Source organism: Orbicella faveolata, unplaced genomic scaffold, assembly GCF_042242905.1.
Source record: "Orbicella faveolata isolate gen_17 unplaced genomic scaffold, um_ofav_v1 contig_34, whole genome shotgun sequence".
NCBI classification, from domain to species: Eukaryota; Metazoa; Cnidaria; class Anthozoa; order Scleractinia; family Merulinidae; genus Orbicella; species Orbicella faveolata.
Genome location: NW_028301563.1, coordinates 32,343,280 through 32,361,733, shown reverse-complemented (window position 1 = coordinate 32,361,733; position 18,454 = coordinate 32,343,280). Strand labels below are relative to the sequence as shown.

The 18,454-nt window shown below is 39.9% G+C and overlaps 1 protein-coding gene across 2 annotated transcripts in view; it reads right to left on the bottom strand.

The window, feature by feature from the left end:
• The window catches only part of LOC110045219 (unconventional myosin-Ih-like), a 35,888-nt gene extending 29,369 nt beyond the window's left edge, over positions 1-6,519 (bottom strand). The window contains exons 1-4 of one of the 2 annotated variants that reach the window (XM_089271918.1): positions 5,791-6,519; positions 5,582-5,647; positions 1,181-1,408; positions 348-462 (exon numbers count right to left, since the gene is read on the bottom strand). In XM_089271918.1, the coding sequence (XP_089128044.1) occupies positions 348-462; positions 1,181-1,408; positions 5,582-5,647; positions 5,791-5,898 (517 nt within the window). In that variant the 5' untranslated portion in view covers positions 5,899-6,519. The remainder of the gene's footprint in view (positions 1-347; positions 463-1,180; positions 1,409-5,581; positions 5,648-5,790) is intronic. The other variant, XM_089271919.1, reaches the window with a different exon arrangement.
• Positions 6,520-18,454: the final 11,935 nt, after the last annotated feature.

Sequence of the window (18,454 nt, the reverse complement as noted above, 5' to 3'; positions counted from 1 at the left end):
GGTCAAAACTAAATTCCACAGTTGACAGCATTGGTAAAATCCACTGAAATCTTCTGAGAATTTTGGTCATCTGTCATTCTACCACGACTATCTATAGCATGTGATTACCAAACTACATCTGAGAGGGGTTCTTAAAGTAAAAACATTCATAAGAAGCAAACAAAAGTATTTAGATTTAGAGGCATGCACCAAACCATGAAACCCTCCCTTTAAATCTTCATTAGAATAAGCCAAGCTCTGAATTAAATTAAAGCCCTTTTTTTGAATAATATTGCAAAATTATTTCTTAATAATTAATTGTTAGTCACAATCCCAATCTAATAATTTGTTATCTTAAAGTAACTTACCTCCAGACAATTTGAATTCAGGTGAAAAGTAAGCTTCATAGTACATTGCAAATCTGCTTGAGTTCTTGTTTTGCACTGTAACAGCATTGCCAAAAGCTTCAACAATGAACTGAACCTAGCAGTAATCAAATACAAAAGACTCAAACAAAATGTAACAGAAACATCACCTAGCTGGTAAATATACTGTTATTTACTCAAATTGATTGTGGAGCAGGCAGTCTGGTGCAAGCCCTGGCCAGGGTAATTGTGCTGTGTTCTTGAGCAAGACATTTTCCTCTCACACTGTCTCTCTCCTCACCCAGGTAAATATTAAACAAGTACCAGAAAATTTAATGCTGGGGGAATTAATGCTGTGATGGACTTAAGCATCCCATCCAGGAATGCTTCTGAAGCCATGGATAAGCACCAGCCTGATGGGTCTCTTGGCTTGATCGTATGCATGCATCCGGACCACACTTGGCAGACTTAACCTTTACCCTTAAAGCCATCTGTAGGCTATCCTTGTGTTTATTTTCTTAGTGCTATACAGAAAACAGACTATTAGCTCCAACTGTATGGGCCATTTAATTTAGCCCAATGCAGATGGGCAACTCTGGGTTTGATTGCCAGTAAGCTCTAGGTCAGGTCCCAGCAAGTTTGCCAAGATCACAGTGAAAAATGAGAAATGTCTTCACTTGCTAAGATACTTATTACATTTCATTTGGCTAGCAAGCTGAGATTTGGCTGAGATACTTTTAACACTTCAGAGGACTCATCAAGATTTTCACACACACAAAAAAGGTTTGGATTTTAACTCAGTAGGATAACAGACAGATCAAGTAACACTGCAGTACCTGTAAAAACTTTAATTTCAGGCTGGCCTGTATCGGTACAACCACGTTGACAATGTAGCCCAGGAAATGCTTGAGGGATTCTGTTTTTCCTGAGGCACTATCACCAGTCAACACACAACATTGACTTTTTGAAGAGTGGCACATGGATTTAAGAATAGTCTTGCATTTAGAATACACATGGGGTGGTAATTGCCTCTCTGCTTGTGAAGTCTGATAAGCTTGTATGTCCTAAAAAGATGGGAAACATTACTGCATGCTTTAAGAGCAGGTTTTCAATTGAGTATTGTAAAAGCAACACTGCAGTTACTATAAATCACATATTACACAGACTACTGTAGAACTTGTAATCAATTCAAGGCTCAAAGCAAATAATTATTTTTATACATAGTAGATGCATCAAGAATGGGAAATTGTTTATCTGTTTTTCTCTTAGTTTGTTTTTGCTTGAACTTTGTGTTCTGTGAACCCCCTCCCCCCCCCCAAAAAAAAAACATTTAAAATGTTACCAAATTTAATTTGCAAGCTTTTGAATTGATTAAATTTTCTGCACTCTGCAGGCTGACACAAGAAGCCCAGAAGTGAAATTTTACATGTACCCTCCTTAGCAACACATGCAAATGCAAGTGCGTGTGCAAATCTGTTAATGGGCCCTTAAGTTGTACATATAACTGTGATAGTGTCTTTGCATAATGAGTGTGTATAGATAAATTACTGGGTTATACCGATAATGCTGAGATGTAACCCAAAATGGGATTAAATTATATATACAATAGCACATTCCTCATCCACAGAACTGTGAAAGTAATTGGAGGAAGAGCCATCATTTACGTGATGTGTACCACTGCTTTTCTTTAATTCTATTGTATTGGTTCAATATGAGGAGCAGGGATCATTGGCACAGTGGTGAGAGCACTGGCACTTGCCAGCTCCCACCATTGTGGCCTGGGTTCGATTCCGGCCATATGTGGGTTGAGTCTAATTTGTTGTTGGTTCTCGTCTCTCTGCGAGGGTTTTTCTCCAGGTTCTCTGGTTTTCCTCCCTCCCTCCAAAAAAAAAAAACCAACATCTTCAAATTCCAATTCAATCAGGACAGTTGATCCATATGAAAACCAGCTAGGGGTGATGTGTTTTACTTGTAATTTACTTTATTTAAATATACATTTTTCAGAAGTAGACAATAATAATTAACACAGGATGTATCTCAACCTTTTTAGAAACTGCAGAAAGCTCACCCAACCCTGGGGGGAATCCCATTATTATAGAAAGGACAAGAGTGCTCATCATACCTTTTAGGAATTAAAAAAGTGGTTTTGGTATATCTTAGGGTGGTCCTCCACAAAACATCCACAGCAGAAGCATTTCGGATACCTTTTAGGGTATTGCACTGAATACAATATGATAGCCCTGAGATAATGTGTTCTATTAGAACTGGTGTACTCTTAATTAAGAGTGAAAAACATTTCAAGTCACACCCACAATGTTAACACCAAATCTTGGAACCTCTTAGGGGTTCTTTCCAAAATTGTTGACTTGTAGCACCCCCATCCTTTTTCTATGGGATTCCTCCCAGCACCCAATGCCCTAATACAATGTGTGTAGGGAGAGTCGTCAGGACAAAGGATCCAGGAGTGAACATTTAATTGTATTCTGAATATGGTTGGATATAGTATTAATAACGGTTTTCTACAAAATATTACTTTCTGGTGATGTGTTAATTAAAATAATATGGCTTCACATTTGTTGCCATTGTTGTCATGGTTTTTTCATAAAATCCCATGTTAAAGCCCCCAGTTACAAGCCCCTCCCCCCCTCCACCCTCCTGACATAAGCCCCCTATTTGCTAATAAAGATATTATTTCGGATACAAACCTCCCAGATATGTGTCCTCCTGGATAAAAGCCCATCTAATTTATAAGTGCATTCATTTTGCATTTCTATACAAACATCAAAACTTTTAATCAAAGTTATAGGCTAATAGAGTAACAATCAATTTGTTTCTCAGATACATTTTATCTCGTTATTTCGAAACATGGTTTTTATTCTTCTTAATATGTGCCTCCCCGAATAAAAGCCCCCCCCCCCCAACCCCAAATAAAAACCATTGCCCTAGTCTATTGCTATAAAACTGCTAGCATTGATTCTATCATGAATACCATTCTCTGATTGGCTACGCTACTCACTATCTATTCTGTTCTAGATGATGAGTAGCCTACAGCACTGTGCAGTTGTTAACAAAGTTGCAGCTGCTTCTTCACGTTCTTTTCCATTTTACCATGAAAAAAAGCAATTCACAGTGTAAGTGCCCCTATAGCACAAGTTTCTATCCCTTGTTTGATTTGGTTCAATCTTTAAAGTCACACTAGGTGGCTCATCATGCGCTCTTAAGTTGTCTCACGTTTCCACACAGAATGCATGTTGCGCTAGACATCTATTGTGTAATTCAATACAATTTAGGAAAAAAGGACCTTTGATCAGTTTTCGCAAGCACTCGTGCTCCAAAGGAAAGAAATTACATCTCATTGCCTGTTAGTCATATCAAAGGAAGGAAAGGTTCTATTGATGTCAACTCTCACCAGATCCGGCAATGTAAGTCTGATTTACCCGGAATATTTCTTAAGCTATTTGCTTGTCCCTAATTTCGTAAATCAATTGTTTTTAGTTTCACAATACGATACAACAATAAAGAAGGCGTTCCTAAAGAAGTTTGGTGCGAAATACGTTGTGTTCATCCATGGATTTTGTGCGGTCCAGCTAGCGGTGGACAAGCGCCGCTATACACGGGTTTTTATGAGTATGCTTGCCGCTTGGCGGCACCAGAGCTCTACTGCATCATGCCATCAGAATATCACGATAAAGTTAAGGTGGCTCAAAACAGTAATATTTCCATGAGAAGCCTGGGCTCTAACACACACTTCAGTGTGAGGCATTACGCGATCACCTGAGGGGTGGCGAGATAGCGTGCAAGATTTAAAGTTTGCAAAACTCACAACAAATATGGCAGTGCGAGGCCCACTTTGTAAAACTTTGTTTCTGCCAAGTTTAGTAAGCTGTTTGTGACAACGCTTATTTTTACCTTCAAAAACATCCAGGGAATTTCGAATGAAAAAACATTCTTTGAAACCGCTGTGCTGAAACATAAACAAAACTTGTGATGTTGATGTTGCAATCAATCCAACCGGCTATCAATCTAAAAAACAACAGGGAAAATACTACTCTTCAAGTTTTCTGCATTCTTTTTACTAGGCGAGTCTCACCGTCAGGTATTTATGGTACTCTTCTTCTACTGCTTATGCTACTAATGACAACAGCAAAATAGAAAACACTGTTTCTGGGTATTCACGTTTACTCGCATGGAATTGCGGGCTTAACTGAGCAGCAGGCTGCCTTCACACGTGCGAAAAGTATGATCTTGCAAAATCGAGATTTTAATTTGGGCATAGAATGCGTGCTAAAAATTCCTTATCCACGAAGCTAATATCTCAAAAACTAATCTGGTGACCCTACTTTTTTAATGCAAAAAAATTATTCAACAGCAAAACCAGAATGATTTTGCAAAATTGTAACAAAATACTGTGGAGTGGAATTTTTGCAATCTTGAAATTTCCATTTTTTTTTTTAGCAAAATCTACGCCACAGAATTTTTTTCAAATTTTCCTGTTTCTTCTTCTGAGCGTAACAAAAAGATTTTAATCAAAAAAATATGGGGTCATCAGCTTAGTTTGGATAGATGCAAATGATTGTAAAAAGTGAGTCAAGTTTGTTGCTATGCAACAGAACAGTGCAACCTTAATTTATGACTTAAACAAAATGAAAGGTACATTTGAGTTACCTTAAAAAATAGCACAGCCATTCAAAACAGTACAGTTCCACGCCTGAAAAATCGCACTTAGTTCCAAAGTCTCAAAAAAAAAACTGTTTTGAGCCACCTTAACTTCAATCTTTACTCGGCTCTGATTTGAAATAAGCTTGAGGGTTTTGACAAAAAAAAAAGATCTTTACATTCGTACAAGATCAAAACAGATTTGTTTAGAACTCTTAACTGCACTATTAAATTAATACCGAATCGATTGAGCTGCAAAACAATGATGCACAAAATTTGAATCTTGCGCGATCTGGCGGACTTAGCCCTTACACAGATAATTTCACTGCTCAATCTGTTGACGTTTTATCGCATTTGCTCGCTTCAGTCGCAAAACTAAGCATTCTCGCTTTTATTGCGTCTCCGCAGATATGGCATTATGAAAGCAATGATAACTTAACAGCACTGCATGTGCATCAACAGGCATCATTATTTAATGTAAATGTAGCTTATTTATCAACAACAAATTGTTTAAACGATCAATATAAAGTTATTGATGTAAGCTTAAGATAAACTTATATTAGTCGAGATCGTACGCTCACCTGAGTGCCATATATTGGTAGACTTTTGAATGGGTTCACGGAGAGCAAAATATCGCCGATGGCTGTCTGCAGTTGTACAGATTACACCATGTTACAAAGTAGAAGTTAGCAAAATGACATTACGTTTGCACGATTCGAGAAGTCAGAAAGCAGCTAACAGCTGTTAGATTAAAAAAACAACGAGCTCTTGCAGCAAGAACTTTACTCACATAAATTTTGTCTTGGTTGTATCTTCCTCTAATCAGCTCTACCACTGCTCCTTCGTTGACTACCCTGGCTTCCAGTGAAGCGAGATCTTGAACTTCGCTGCCCGCCATATTTCTGCACCTTTGTTCCACTTCCCTGTTTCCATCTCGCGCGGATCTCACGCGCGCTTCGCGTGGCTTTGCGTGATTTATTTATCTGTACCCGGCAACCAGCTTTTCTCTGGGTGTGGGTACGGCAATAAGTAGGCTATTCATTTCTCGTCGGGTCACTTTTTCTCCAGTAGGTATTACTGAATCTTCGTTTTAAACTAAAGGGTGTGCAGGACTTCAGCAGGGGTCATGAGGTATGACGCTTTAGCGTAAAGGGGAATGGGACTCGGCTTCTTCTCCACTTGGCCACCGCCATACTGCCCTTTTGCGTTCGCGATGACTAAACACTCGTCTAAGTGACCCTAAGAGAAAAAACCGGCTGCCAGCAGACTAACCTAAGACCCTCTCCTCATCCTAAGACCTAAGACTCCCTCCGAATCTCAAAAATAGGTCCGCACTGCGTACTTGTGTATGCGTAGCGTTGTTTTTGCTTTTTAGTACAAAGTGCACTATTGGGATGGTTATGAGGGCTGCCTGCCGCTACGCCCATAAGACGCTATGGCGCTATGGTGTAAATATTAATGATTGTTTAATAAATTAATTTCAATTAATCGATTAGCTTTGCGGGAAGGGGAATGGGTGCGGTAGGCACCCGAGTGTATTACGCAAAACTATGGGCGATTATGACAAAAATATATATATGGTTTTGCAAATCTCATGCTATCCCTGTGGTGCCATTCTCTCAAGAACAGAAGCAATTTGCTCCAAACGCATGCGCAGATTAGTTAGTGTCAAAGTCGACTATATGTTGGCTGAAAGATACATTTCATAACATATAAGACGCATGCGTTCTAGCATTGCTAGTGTGATAAATCAGATGCACGGTTTTTTTTTTGTCTTTTTGTAATGAGTGATACCACACTCTCGTTTTGGCTGGGGATAGCAGTTATATTTCAGGGAACGTCAGTTCTCCTTTTTTAGTGCAAAGAACGTTTCTGTGACTGCGTTTCTTCTGGAATCTTCCCTAGCTCGATTCAAGAAATGTCGTCTGCTGTTTTATAACTATTGTGTGTTTGCCAGGTTTGAAATAGAGAATCGGAACATATTGCTTCTCCTTAGCAGCTTGTTTGTTTCCTCTGCTATGAAAGAGAGCCCAAAGATCATATTCAGCTGAAAGTTTCCCGCGTTAGTTACATGTAAAACTAGTAAATTTGTGACAAAAGAAACGTCGTTGTTACTGCCGCAGACTCCGTGACACTTACTGAAACCCCTGGCAACAGTATTAGAACGCACTATTCCGCGATTCGACGTGACTATTTGATAATTAGATTAATTGTTTATCCGTGAAATGAAAATTTACGTTTTGAATAAAAGAAAATCGTTCCTCTTCGACTTTTCAGCAGATATTTAACTTTTATATTCCATTTATCTCCAGCAATAAGTTAAAAAAAAATACACATCTTTCTTATATTTTCGTGGAAACAAAGGTATCTTGTAACATACATTGGCGAGGAAAACAACAGTATCAAATTACAAACGTTGGTGTGAAAAGTAATTCTACAAAATGAACGAAACTCAAGATAAAATACCACAATAAATTTAAAACCGTCTTGACAAACGGTAATTGTAAGTTATTTTTGGGCAAAACACAAACATGAACGATACACACGGCTAAGATTATGTCTTATCAAGTTTTTGTCCGCTCATATTCTGCAAAGGGGAAAAGGCCTAGTTGACTACCAAGGGAGAGAACAGCAGGGGTAAGGACCTGTGTGACTACTGCATCAGAGCCGTAAATCACACTCTGCACTATCTGAGATTGTCTTTGAGGAAAATAAACTGGGCTGCTTAAGGGCGCATTAACCGATCTTTTCGAGCCGTTGCTAAGGAAAATTTATTCTCATATAACCTCATCATTTTTAGTTAGTTCAGAGTTATTTCATGTGTTTTAACTTTTTCATGATCAGTAACACTATTGATGACGTCATCAGGCCGCGCCCATGGTCATGTGACTAACACTGAAAAAACGCAAAGGCTCCCAGGCAAATTACTTTATCGGGAGTTTTTTCATTGATTTAATATTTTAATTTAAATCCTCATTACGCTATGCATAGATTTTGTTTCATTTCTAAAAGGTCAGATTTTGACAGAATTTCAAAATATTAAAAAATTCGTAATTTTCTGAAAAAAGTATGATTTTGAAAAAGGAATGCATAGCTATCTTTTCAAAGTTGGCTTTGATCGAAATCCGTCGAAAAATCGCGTTTCCTTTAGCATTTAAAGAAACCGGAAGTGCGCCCGATATCTATTGGAAGTTACCCTATCAGCGCGTGCGCAATTATTTACACTACCAGCGCACTTCGGTAAGATCAAACAAAGCCACACGGAGTTAGTTTTTCTCTTTCTATTGCTCTTATTTTTCTGTCTTTATCTTATTTTGTCTCTGCTTGTACAATTCTAATTTGCATTTTGTGAAGCACAAAGAAAAACATCTATAATGTAAGTGAATTTGGAAGTTACTGAGTTGTTTTATTTTCCGCGCTCAGGCTGACGTGAGTAACCGGAAGGGAAATTTCACTTCCTTAGCAACGCGCGCGAGCGCGCGCACAAAATCGGTTAATGGGCCCTTAATTAGTGGGAACGGGCTTCTTTATTGGGATAGGGTGCTGTATACCATCCCCGTCTTATTCGCGTTTTTTGCAATCCGATCCCTACCCCCTCCCCGTTTACTCCTGAAACCGTAGGCTTACGCAAATCCGTTAGTGCTGCTATTATGTCACTCTGTACCGTTGTCGCAGTGTTGCGCCTTTTTTGTGACGAGAAATATGTTCAGTTGTGAAAGACCTTTAGAGGAAGGGAGCTTTTTTACATCAATGAAGGTCTTTGGTTTATTATATGCGAAACAAAAATAGCCTGCGAACAGGCTCCCGGCGAGGACGGAAAAAAATTTCGGCGAGCGCGAAACAGAAGAATTCGCAGAGCAAAGCGATCGGGGCGGGGACGGGTTCACCGGGAGCCTGTTCGCAGGGTAAATAAAAATATCTTGCTACATAAGATCCCTGGCTACCCACAGGCAGACTACCCTATGTGTTCGTGGTGAATAATTGTTTACTGGTATATGAAACGAACAGAAGCTACGAGGGTTATGAATAAAGCTCTGAAAATTGCATCTCAGTCTGAATTTTCCAATAAAGTGAAATGAATCGCAACGTTCATCGACTCATATGTGGTGTTTTTTTGCCTTCCTGGGCTGTCTGACGCGTTTTTTTTTTCTTAAGAAATTACTTTTGGTCGGTGACCGGTAAGACTTGAAAGTAATGTTTAAAAAAAAAAAAACGTCTCAGACGGCCCGGGAATACGAAAAAACACCACACGAGTCGATTAACGTTTCATTTAACTTTCTTGGAAAATTTGCGCGATTGCTTTCCGGTGATTTTCCGAAGCATGCTAAAATATCCCGAGCAAAAAAATAACAAAAATAAATAAAAATAATAAAAATAAAAATATCCCGAGCTAGCTCTACAATAACAATAAAATATATGCATTTTGGGCAGAAGCAGGAATGCTTTCACATTTGAGAGTTCAAACTGGTACTGAACAGTAAGGAATGGAGGTTTCCTAAACCTTTACTATAACTGTGTTATTGAAACATGCAAATCTAGTAGCTATTTTCAGAGTTGTTGAGTGATCTGTAACTGCCTTAAAGTTTCATGATTTAAATCATTCGTAGAAAGTCTTTCAAACTGAACATGTTACAGGAAAATCATGAAGTAAATGCGGTGTTTCAAAAGTAAGTTAAGACGGACAAACTGAACATATTACATGAAAGTCATGAAGTGAATGCAGTGTTTCAAAAGTAAGTTAAGACGGACAAATCTTCAGACAGAATAGCTTTTTAATTATATCTCGAGTTTAAATATACAACTGAACAGTTGTGAAATAATCTTTGGATGTTGTCCTTCAGTAGCATTTTAAATGAAAATGGTAAAAGTTCAATTGAGGCCTTACACTACTGTAAAATGATATGAAAATCGTTTAAAAAATCCAAGCTTTCGCCGATCTACGGCATCATCAGAGATAATGATGCCGTAGATCCCTGATGATGCCGTAGATCGGCGAAAGCTTGGATTTTTCAAACGATTTTAATATCATTTTACAGTAGTGTAAGGCCTCAATTGAACTATTACCATTTTCAGTTGAGAAATAGTTTGAAGACTTAGGCCCGTTCCAAACGCCGCTCCATTCATACGCCGAACCTAACTGATGAGTTAAGTACGGCAGAAGAGCGGCGTTTGAATCAGTTTGGTTCGGCAGGGTCTGTCGCACCATGCGACGGAGCGGCAGCTGATTCATACGGCGTTCTCCTCATGTGTCGCACCTATTGCATAAATTACTGTAATGTATTTTGGATATTTCCTATCAATATGTTTATTACACATATTGATACTTCCTATCAATATGTGTAATAAACTATTTGATTTGATACTCTATTTCAACCCATACTTTTATACGGATCCGAAATCTGGGGAGCATATGATAGCATAAACCTCAAAAAATGGGAAAAAGGCCCCGTGGAAAGACTTCATACACTGTTTTACAAATATTACCTCGGCCTCAACAGAAGAGCACCAAATATTGCTGCTCGAAACGAAACAGGACGATTGTCATTAAAATTTAATATTCTTCCAAGAATTATTAAATTTTGGCTACATCTTGTCTCTCTCCCAGAAGATAGCGTTGCCAAACAATGCCTCAATATTTCCAATCAACTGGCAAATGAAGCAAAGTCCTCTTTCATGTTAACAGTCAATGAAATCATCAAAAATTATTTAGATGAACAAAACCATCCACATAATATAAACACACACAATTACAATGAACAAATCATCAAACATAATTTACAAAAACTAAAATGTCACATCTCAAATGATATGAAAAGACACCAAATGGAGATAATTCGGTCTAACAGGAAGTTGAATTTCTACTCAAGCTTCAAAAGAGATGTAAGCAAATCTGAGTACCTAGAACAAGTAAAGAACCTCAAACATAGACAAGCTTTGGCAAAACTCCGATCTGGTAATCATAGCCTTGGAATTGAATCTGGGCGACACTGTACTCCTAAATTACCTGAAACTCTTAGAATTTGTCAGTACTGCTGTTGTAACCAAATTGAGAATGAAATGCATTTCTTATTTCATTGTGACCGATACGATAATATTAGACAACAACTCACAAATGACATCATCAAGAAATATCCAAAATTTGATTCCTTTTAATAACACAGAGAAAACAATATTTCTATTAAACAATGCTGACACTTTTATTTGTAAAAAACTAGGTTACTTTACATATGAAGCACTACAAATAAGAGAACTTTGTAACCCTAGAACTTAAAATGAAGAATCTTGTTACTATGTTTATTTTTCTTTCTTGTTGATGTTGTAATTTGTTTCGTTTTTTGAATTTTTATTTAGCGATTCTGTATTTAGGTAACACCATCTATATTGGAATACCAATAAATTGTTGTTGTTGTTGTTGTTGTTGTATTTTTGATATAACGGGACTAGTGATTGGCTCAAAATTAAGTGGCGTGACCAGTCATGCATGAAGCTCAAAGTCGTCACTAAATATAAATACAACAAAATACCAGTATGTCTTCGATTTATGAGAAATGGGACTGTATAAGCGAGTTTCTTTAGCGCAAATTCATTTTTTGTTTTTTCTTCGTGATAATAACCCAGCTTATTAGATTTCCCTTTAACAAGTCGATTTAACCGGGAGAAAACCTGCCTAAATACAAACACTGAACCTTGAGTTCGAATTTGCTTCCCTAACTGTTGCTATGACAGCGAAATGTTAGTCACAGCTTTTCTATTTGGACAGAGTTCGTGAATTCAGAACGCATATTTTCTCGTCGAAAATTGTTACCACCTGCTTCCCGAATTAAGTTCGACGCAAGTACGCCGTCTGAACCAGCCGTCGCTCCAAAGTCGCTCTAAAGGCGAACTTAATCAAGTTTGGTTTGGAACATGAGTGGAGCGGCGTTTGGATCGGGCCTTACATACACAGCAACCAAGAATGTGAAATTCATCACGCTCAGCAGGAAAATTTCAGCCTGAAACTTGTCGCTAATCTGACTCAAAGTTGGCCCTCCATTCCCATAGTCCTAATTGTCTCAGAAGGGGTGCTAAAAAGTACTGACAGCGAATAACAAAAATTATGGAATCGAAGGCAGAAATGGCGGCGAAACATGTTGCGGTTTTCCTTTATGTTCAAGTTTTGCGCATGCTCGTTACGGTTCTCAAATGATTGACAGATTTCTTTACTGGGGCGATCATCGAAACTAAGCTTTTGTACATTATGCTAGCATTTTTAGTGAGGCAAAAGCATTAAGCATTATTCGAGCATTTTGGTGGCATTTTCCCGGAAAATTAATATTTTTTCCACAGAAAATAGAAATAAATTTTTTTGTGTGTGTGAGAAAATGAAGACTTAACTTAAACTCTTCACTTAAGTAAGGGGACAAAGGATTAGCAGAACAACAAATCATTTAGAGAATTATCTTTTGGTGTATTAAAACTATTACATACGTTGTTGTTAACTTGTTGTATTAAGTATACGTTTTTGTTAAGCACTCTGAACTGTTAATTGTGTTGAAACGTTAAAACTATTACTGTAAAATCCCTATATATATATGGGCATTAACCGAGCATTTTAGTGACTTTTTTTTGGGGGGGGGGGGGGGGAGGAACCGAGCATTTTAGTGGAAAAAATGGAGCATTAAGGTGGAGCATTTTAGTGGGGAAATAAAAGTATAATGTACAAAAGCCTAATCGAAACCAGAAAAGCGGCGACATCAAAGGTAGCTGCCAGCCCCCCCGCATACCCTCATCATGCCACAATTTTGGTTTAAAGTCTCTCGTGGACTCTCATATCCGCGAACTGCGAAAACGTGGCATTTCAATGGCCAGTTTGAGCAGCGAAGACAAGAAGCTTATGCCTTTCTATTCGGAAGTCCGGAGTCATTCTTACAAAACGAGTAAGAGGAGAAACATGCTCCGTAGTAATATTTAACAAGAGAGAACCTTCGCGGTCGTTGCGGACGAAAACATTAATTCTTGCAAACACGCGCGTTGACCCCGGCTAAGTAGGTCAACTGATACCACTCTCCACCACCCGAGTGGAAACCATTAGCGGCTGATAAGCACGTGATTGCTAAGTTGCCATTGGCCCCTTTTGTAATTATCACTTTGATTTTTCTTTCTCGCCGCTTCCCGACGGATGTTACTATAACTGGTAACGGGGAACGAGGAACGGGGAACGGGGTACGGGGGACGGGGGACGGGGAACGGGGAACGGGGAACGGGGAACGGGGAACGGGGAACGGGGAACGGGGAACGGGGAACGGGGAACGGGGAACGGGGAACGGGGAACGGGGAACGGGGAACGGGGAACGGGGAACGGGGAACGGGGAACGGGGAACGGGGAACGGGGAACGGGGAACGGGGAACGGGGAACGGGGAACGGGGAACCGGGAACCGGGAACCGGGAACCGGGAACCGGGAACCGGGAACCGGGAACCGGGAACCGGGAACCGGGAACCGGGAACCGGGAACCGGGAACCGGGAACCGGGAACCGGGAACCGGGAACCGGGAACCGGGAACCGGGAACCGGGAACCGGGAACCGGGAACCGGGAACCGGGAACCGGGAACCGGGAAAGGGAGTCTGGGAACGAGTGTACAGCGGTAACCCGCGTGAAAATTCAACATGGCGGACAAAAGAATAGAAAAGGGAACAATTTGGGGAAATGTGAGGAAGTGTTACGGTTGTAAACGTGAGTTTCTACTGGCTGTGCCACCAGATCATGGCCCAGTACGTTCTTGTTAGAGAAGAGTCCGATTGGTACTGGGATAAACAAAGCATGAAATGGCGCCTGGGGTGAAAATCGAATCGGTATTATCCTGTATCAGTTATCACAAGCTACGTCCGCCAATCGGTCAGGCCAGTCTTTCTTACATAGAATTTCAAGCCTTCATAGTCTACTCATATCTTCTCACTTTGTGCGCGAGCTGTCATATCAATATTCAAAAATAGCAACACGCAATATGATATCGAGGACAAGTGACATAACACATGAGCATCATTGAACGTGAGTCGTCCGCTGTCTTCGCATTCGGAAGCTAGAAAGGCGGCGTTTCGGAGATCGGCAGGTCAGCTGGCAAATCAGTTGAGCAGCAGATAAATAACCTGTGGCCTGGCCGCTTTGTTAAAGACAAAATATATGAAGAAACGAGCAAGGAACATTCCACAACAATGCTAATGCTGGTGAAAAATGAGCGCGGAAAAGCGACTGCTTGACACTCGGTATGTTTTTAGATGACATGTTGTCACGTACCCAGTCTGCAGTCCGCATTTTGTACCTAGTCTGCATTTTGTACCCGGTCTGCAGTCTGCATTTTGTACAGACCGATTGGGGTAGCCTGTGATAATACCAATTCGATTTTCTCCCGGGCGCTATTTCATGCTTTGTTTTTCTCAGTACCATGTTGGACTTTGAGGCACAGCCGGTAGAAACTAAAGTTTACAACCGTAACACTTCCTTACATTTCCCCAAATTGTTCCCTTTTCTTTTCCTTTGTCCGCCATGTTGAATTCTTAGGCGGGTTACCGCTGTACACTCGTTCCCAGACTCCCGTTCCCGGTTCCCCGTTCCCCGTTCTCCGTACCCCGTACCCCGTACCCCGTTCCCCGTTCCCCGTTCCCCGTTACCAGTTTTAGTAACACCCGCTTCCCGACTCGTGTTTTCAAAGCTTCGCGGCTCTCTCGCAGCTCTCTCATGCGGAGAAAAATCAGGAAAAACCTCTGGGACCAGAGTAATAGAAGCAAGGAAATATCAGACAAAATAATGGCTCGGAAGTTAAAATTGTCACAAGAATGGTAACCTTAAAATTTCTTGAACTGTAACCAATTGCAATCCTTGCAATCCTGCACCGTATTTCGAAACTACTGTTTTTGGTTTGCTCTATAGAACTTTTTATCCAACTAAGCTGTATATTTGGTGGCATTTGGCGCACAAGGTGCAAATATGCTGAGTGAAAATTTGCGCTGTCACCATGACAGCGTTTCTTTATGCCCGCCACGAAGGCAGAACTTAATTGCCCCCTACGGTGGCCCACAACTGTCAGGGCAAAACAAAAAGTCACGGCACTACAAACTTAACTCATGGCAAGATAATGTTATCTGACGGCAGGTGAAAGCTCGAAACCTATCGATTGAGATTTTTATAGTGAGGGTGTTTTGTCGGATCTTTCTGCATGTTCCGAAACACATTTACAGCTGTCTTTGAAGCTTAATACTTAGATTACTTATGAACATGTCGAAATGGCTTCGTAATTACTCACTCCATTGGTGCAATCAACATTATACAATACAGTACACTTCACAAAGCTTCTTACCAACAATATTAAACTTCAAAGGCAGCTGCAAATGTGTTTCGGTACATGCAGACAGATCCGACAAAACACCCTCACTATAAAAATCACAATCGATAGGTTTCGAGCTTTCACCTGCAGACACCGTCCCGTCCCGTCCCGTCCCCTAGTAGACACGGTCACAACGCATTTTCATCGGAAGAAACAAAAACACATACAATTGGTCAAAAGGTGTTACACATTTCTGCCATTTTGGACGAAACACAGCTGGCCCAAGCTCACAATGCGAGGAGTTGTCTGAAGAGATATCTTTTATGCTAGCGTTAAGCGAAACGTGACATATACGGCATATACTATTACATAACGACCGAATTTGACTACGCGAAACGTGACTCGCGCCGAAATCGCGTTAGATCGGCCTGTGGAGCTGGCAAACAACAGAATAAAACACACAACAGGGTAAGTAGATTTTATTCACAAAATATAAAAATAAATGACTTTTCAAGCAAAACCGTTGCGTTCCCGTACAAACCTTTCAAAATTCAAACCGTTGTTACACAACACCTGCATATGCTGCATGGCGAGAGTCACGTTTCGCGTGGTCAAATTCGGTCGTTATGTACAGTTATGTAATAGTATATGTCGTGTGCGTTTCCCTAAACGTTAGCATAAAAGTAAACAGAACACTTACTCTTCGCATTGTGAACTTGGGCCGCTTCCAGGCGCAAGCACGATACGCAACATAATCATTACTGCGAGCGACACAGGGCTAAGTGCGGAAGTAGTTCAGAAACTCTGACGCTCGTAGTGTGCGAGAAAAGGGACTGACAATAATAGTAGAATGCTACCTGCAGGTTTTCAACGAAGGCGACGTTACATCAGCCAGCGGTCCAATGGACGCAGATTGCACCCTTACAACACTAGACTGAGGGACCGCCAAGTTGAGCCTTGGAACGAAACACAAGAAAGTGAACGAGCTGAACGGGAGGAAGATGTTCCTGTTTTCTTTCCGATTAACCTGATCAAGGTGCACGGATGTCTGAGCGGAGAAGTTCGCGAATTCGAGGAAGTACTGGAAAAGCTCGAGTATTGCCAAGATAACGGGTGGTTTAAGAAACACGATCGCCTTGTCACGGGGGCAATTCACCATTGTGAGGAAAGAGAGTATTTTAGCATGCCTTGGGTCTTGAAAATAGAAAAATCAGCAACCTACTCTTACCAAGATAACTGGAAACAAGCTAAGAAACTGCTTAAGTCGGTTATAAATTCTGACATGGTCGAAGATTCGGATGTCATATAAGGAAAAGCCTACTACTTAGTTGTGGCTCACATGAGAAGGAAACAAAAATACCGGCTGTACACAGAACTTTGCCCGGCTGCTTCATCAGTAATTGACATAGTACTGTTGCTTCCCCATGCTACTTCCCTGAGGTTAATAGTCCTCGAAGAAATTAAGACTGTTTCAAGTCACAGAAAACACGATTTCGTCGCTTACATTACACGTTATCTCCTTGTGTGACCCTGTATCTTCAATTTGCGAAGCAAATTTGCCCAGAGGATGCATTGGGAAGCATATTATGTTACATATGAACGCCCATTTGAAACGTGTTAAAATTACGGGACAAACAACTCGATATTTTTCTGCTCGTGTCATGTAAACTTTGAGTCGCGATTTTAAATTGATTTTATCTCATATCTAGTGTATTTTTATTCGTTATATTATCTTATAATTATGCCATAGTTTTAACATCCGTATTGTACATAATTTTTTAGAGGGCCACTGGTTTGTAAGTATTTATATACTCTTTTAGTGTTACCCTCTTTAAATAAAGTCTTTACTTACTTACTTAATTGAAAGGGTATTTAATTTTTATGCGCGTTAAAAAGTGCTGTGAAGTGAGAAATAAAATGTTTTTCGCAGATAATTTTGCTTAGGTAAGTGACTTGTTCAACTATGTATATTAGGATCTTCAATAAAAGAGGCTGTTTTGATTAATACTATCTTCAAGTTCGTTTTGAAAACCTTACTCTCCCATCATGGAATACTAACTGTACTTCCGCGTTCCCCGCTAGAGTAAATGGTCTGAAATTGATTGTGAAATCCAATCACCGAGGAACCGTCGGTTTATGGTTCGTCGCTCTAAATTCAAAGCGAAAATAGCAAAATAGTTTTAAAACTACCGTATTCTTGGGAATGTGATCTTTCTTCTGTTTCTAGCTCTTCGTCTTGAATGAGTAAAGGAAGTACACAACTATTTTTCAGCGTGGCTTCGAGTCTGTCACCCCGGTATCAAGTTGACCATGGTACCACGGTTTTTCACTGCCAACCAAGTTTGATCATGTTTGGCGGTGTTAATATGGCCATTGTGGCTGGCCAAGGTGTGTATTCCACTCTTGACCATGGTACATTGCCAACCATGGCCAAAATTAATTAATAATGATTATTTCACTTAAAAGCAGTTACTGTAGTAAATAAAGAGAACGTCACTGCAGTAAATATCAAAACAGTATATTTTCTTCAAACATTTCCATTTACAAAACAGTCCTAAGAAAATATGCACGCTGAATGGTTAAAAGTCATGTTTCTATTACTCGATAGAAACACGGAACATGTTTCCTATTTCTTAATATTACACACCATGATTGTACTGAAAATCACCTCATTGAGTTATTTTTTTGTAAAAAAAATACCTCTTAGTCGGCGCGTCGGCTATGTTATGGACGGGTCAATGGGTGAGTGAGTGAGTGAGTGAGTGAGTGAGAGATGTATGTATGTCACACCAATCAGATTGGATCTACTATGAACAGCCAATCAAATTTCTTGTTGTAAAGGTAAATGGTACGTGAGAAACAAGGTATGTACAAACACAAGGACTTTGGTAATTGAAAAATAAAGAGTGACGTGTATGTTGCCGGTTTGTGATTTTTAGTCCGGTTTGGAGGGGAGTGTGACAGTTACATACGGACATTGGGTTGTTTTAGAGTGCATAATTTTCAGTGTAATGTGGCTAGTTATGAACGAGATGAGTCTTGAGTTTTGAAGCAGTTCATGAGTAGTAGGCAAATGGCACGAGATATTTTTATTTTCAATTACAAAGGGTAACTTGATACTTTTGTTTTTCACAAGGTATTAATTCAATTAGA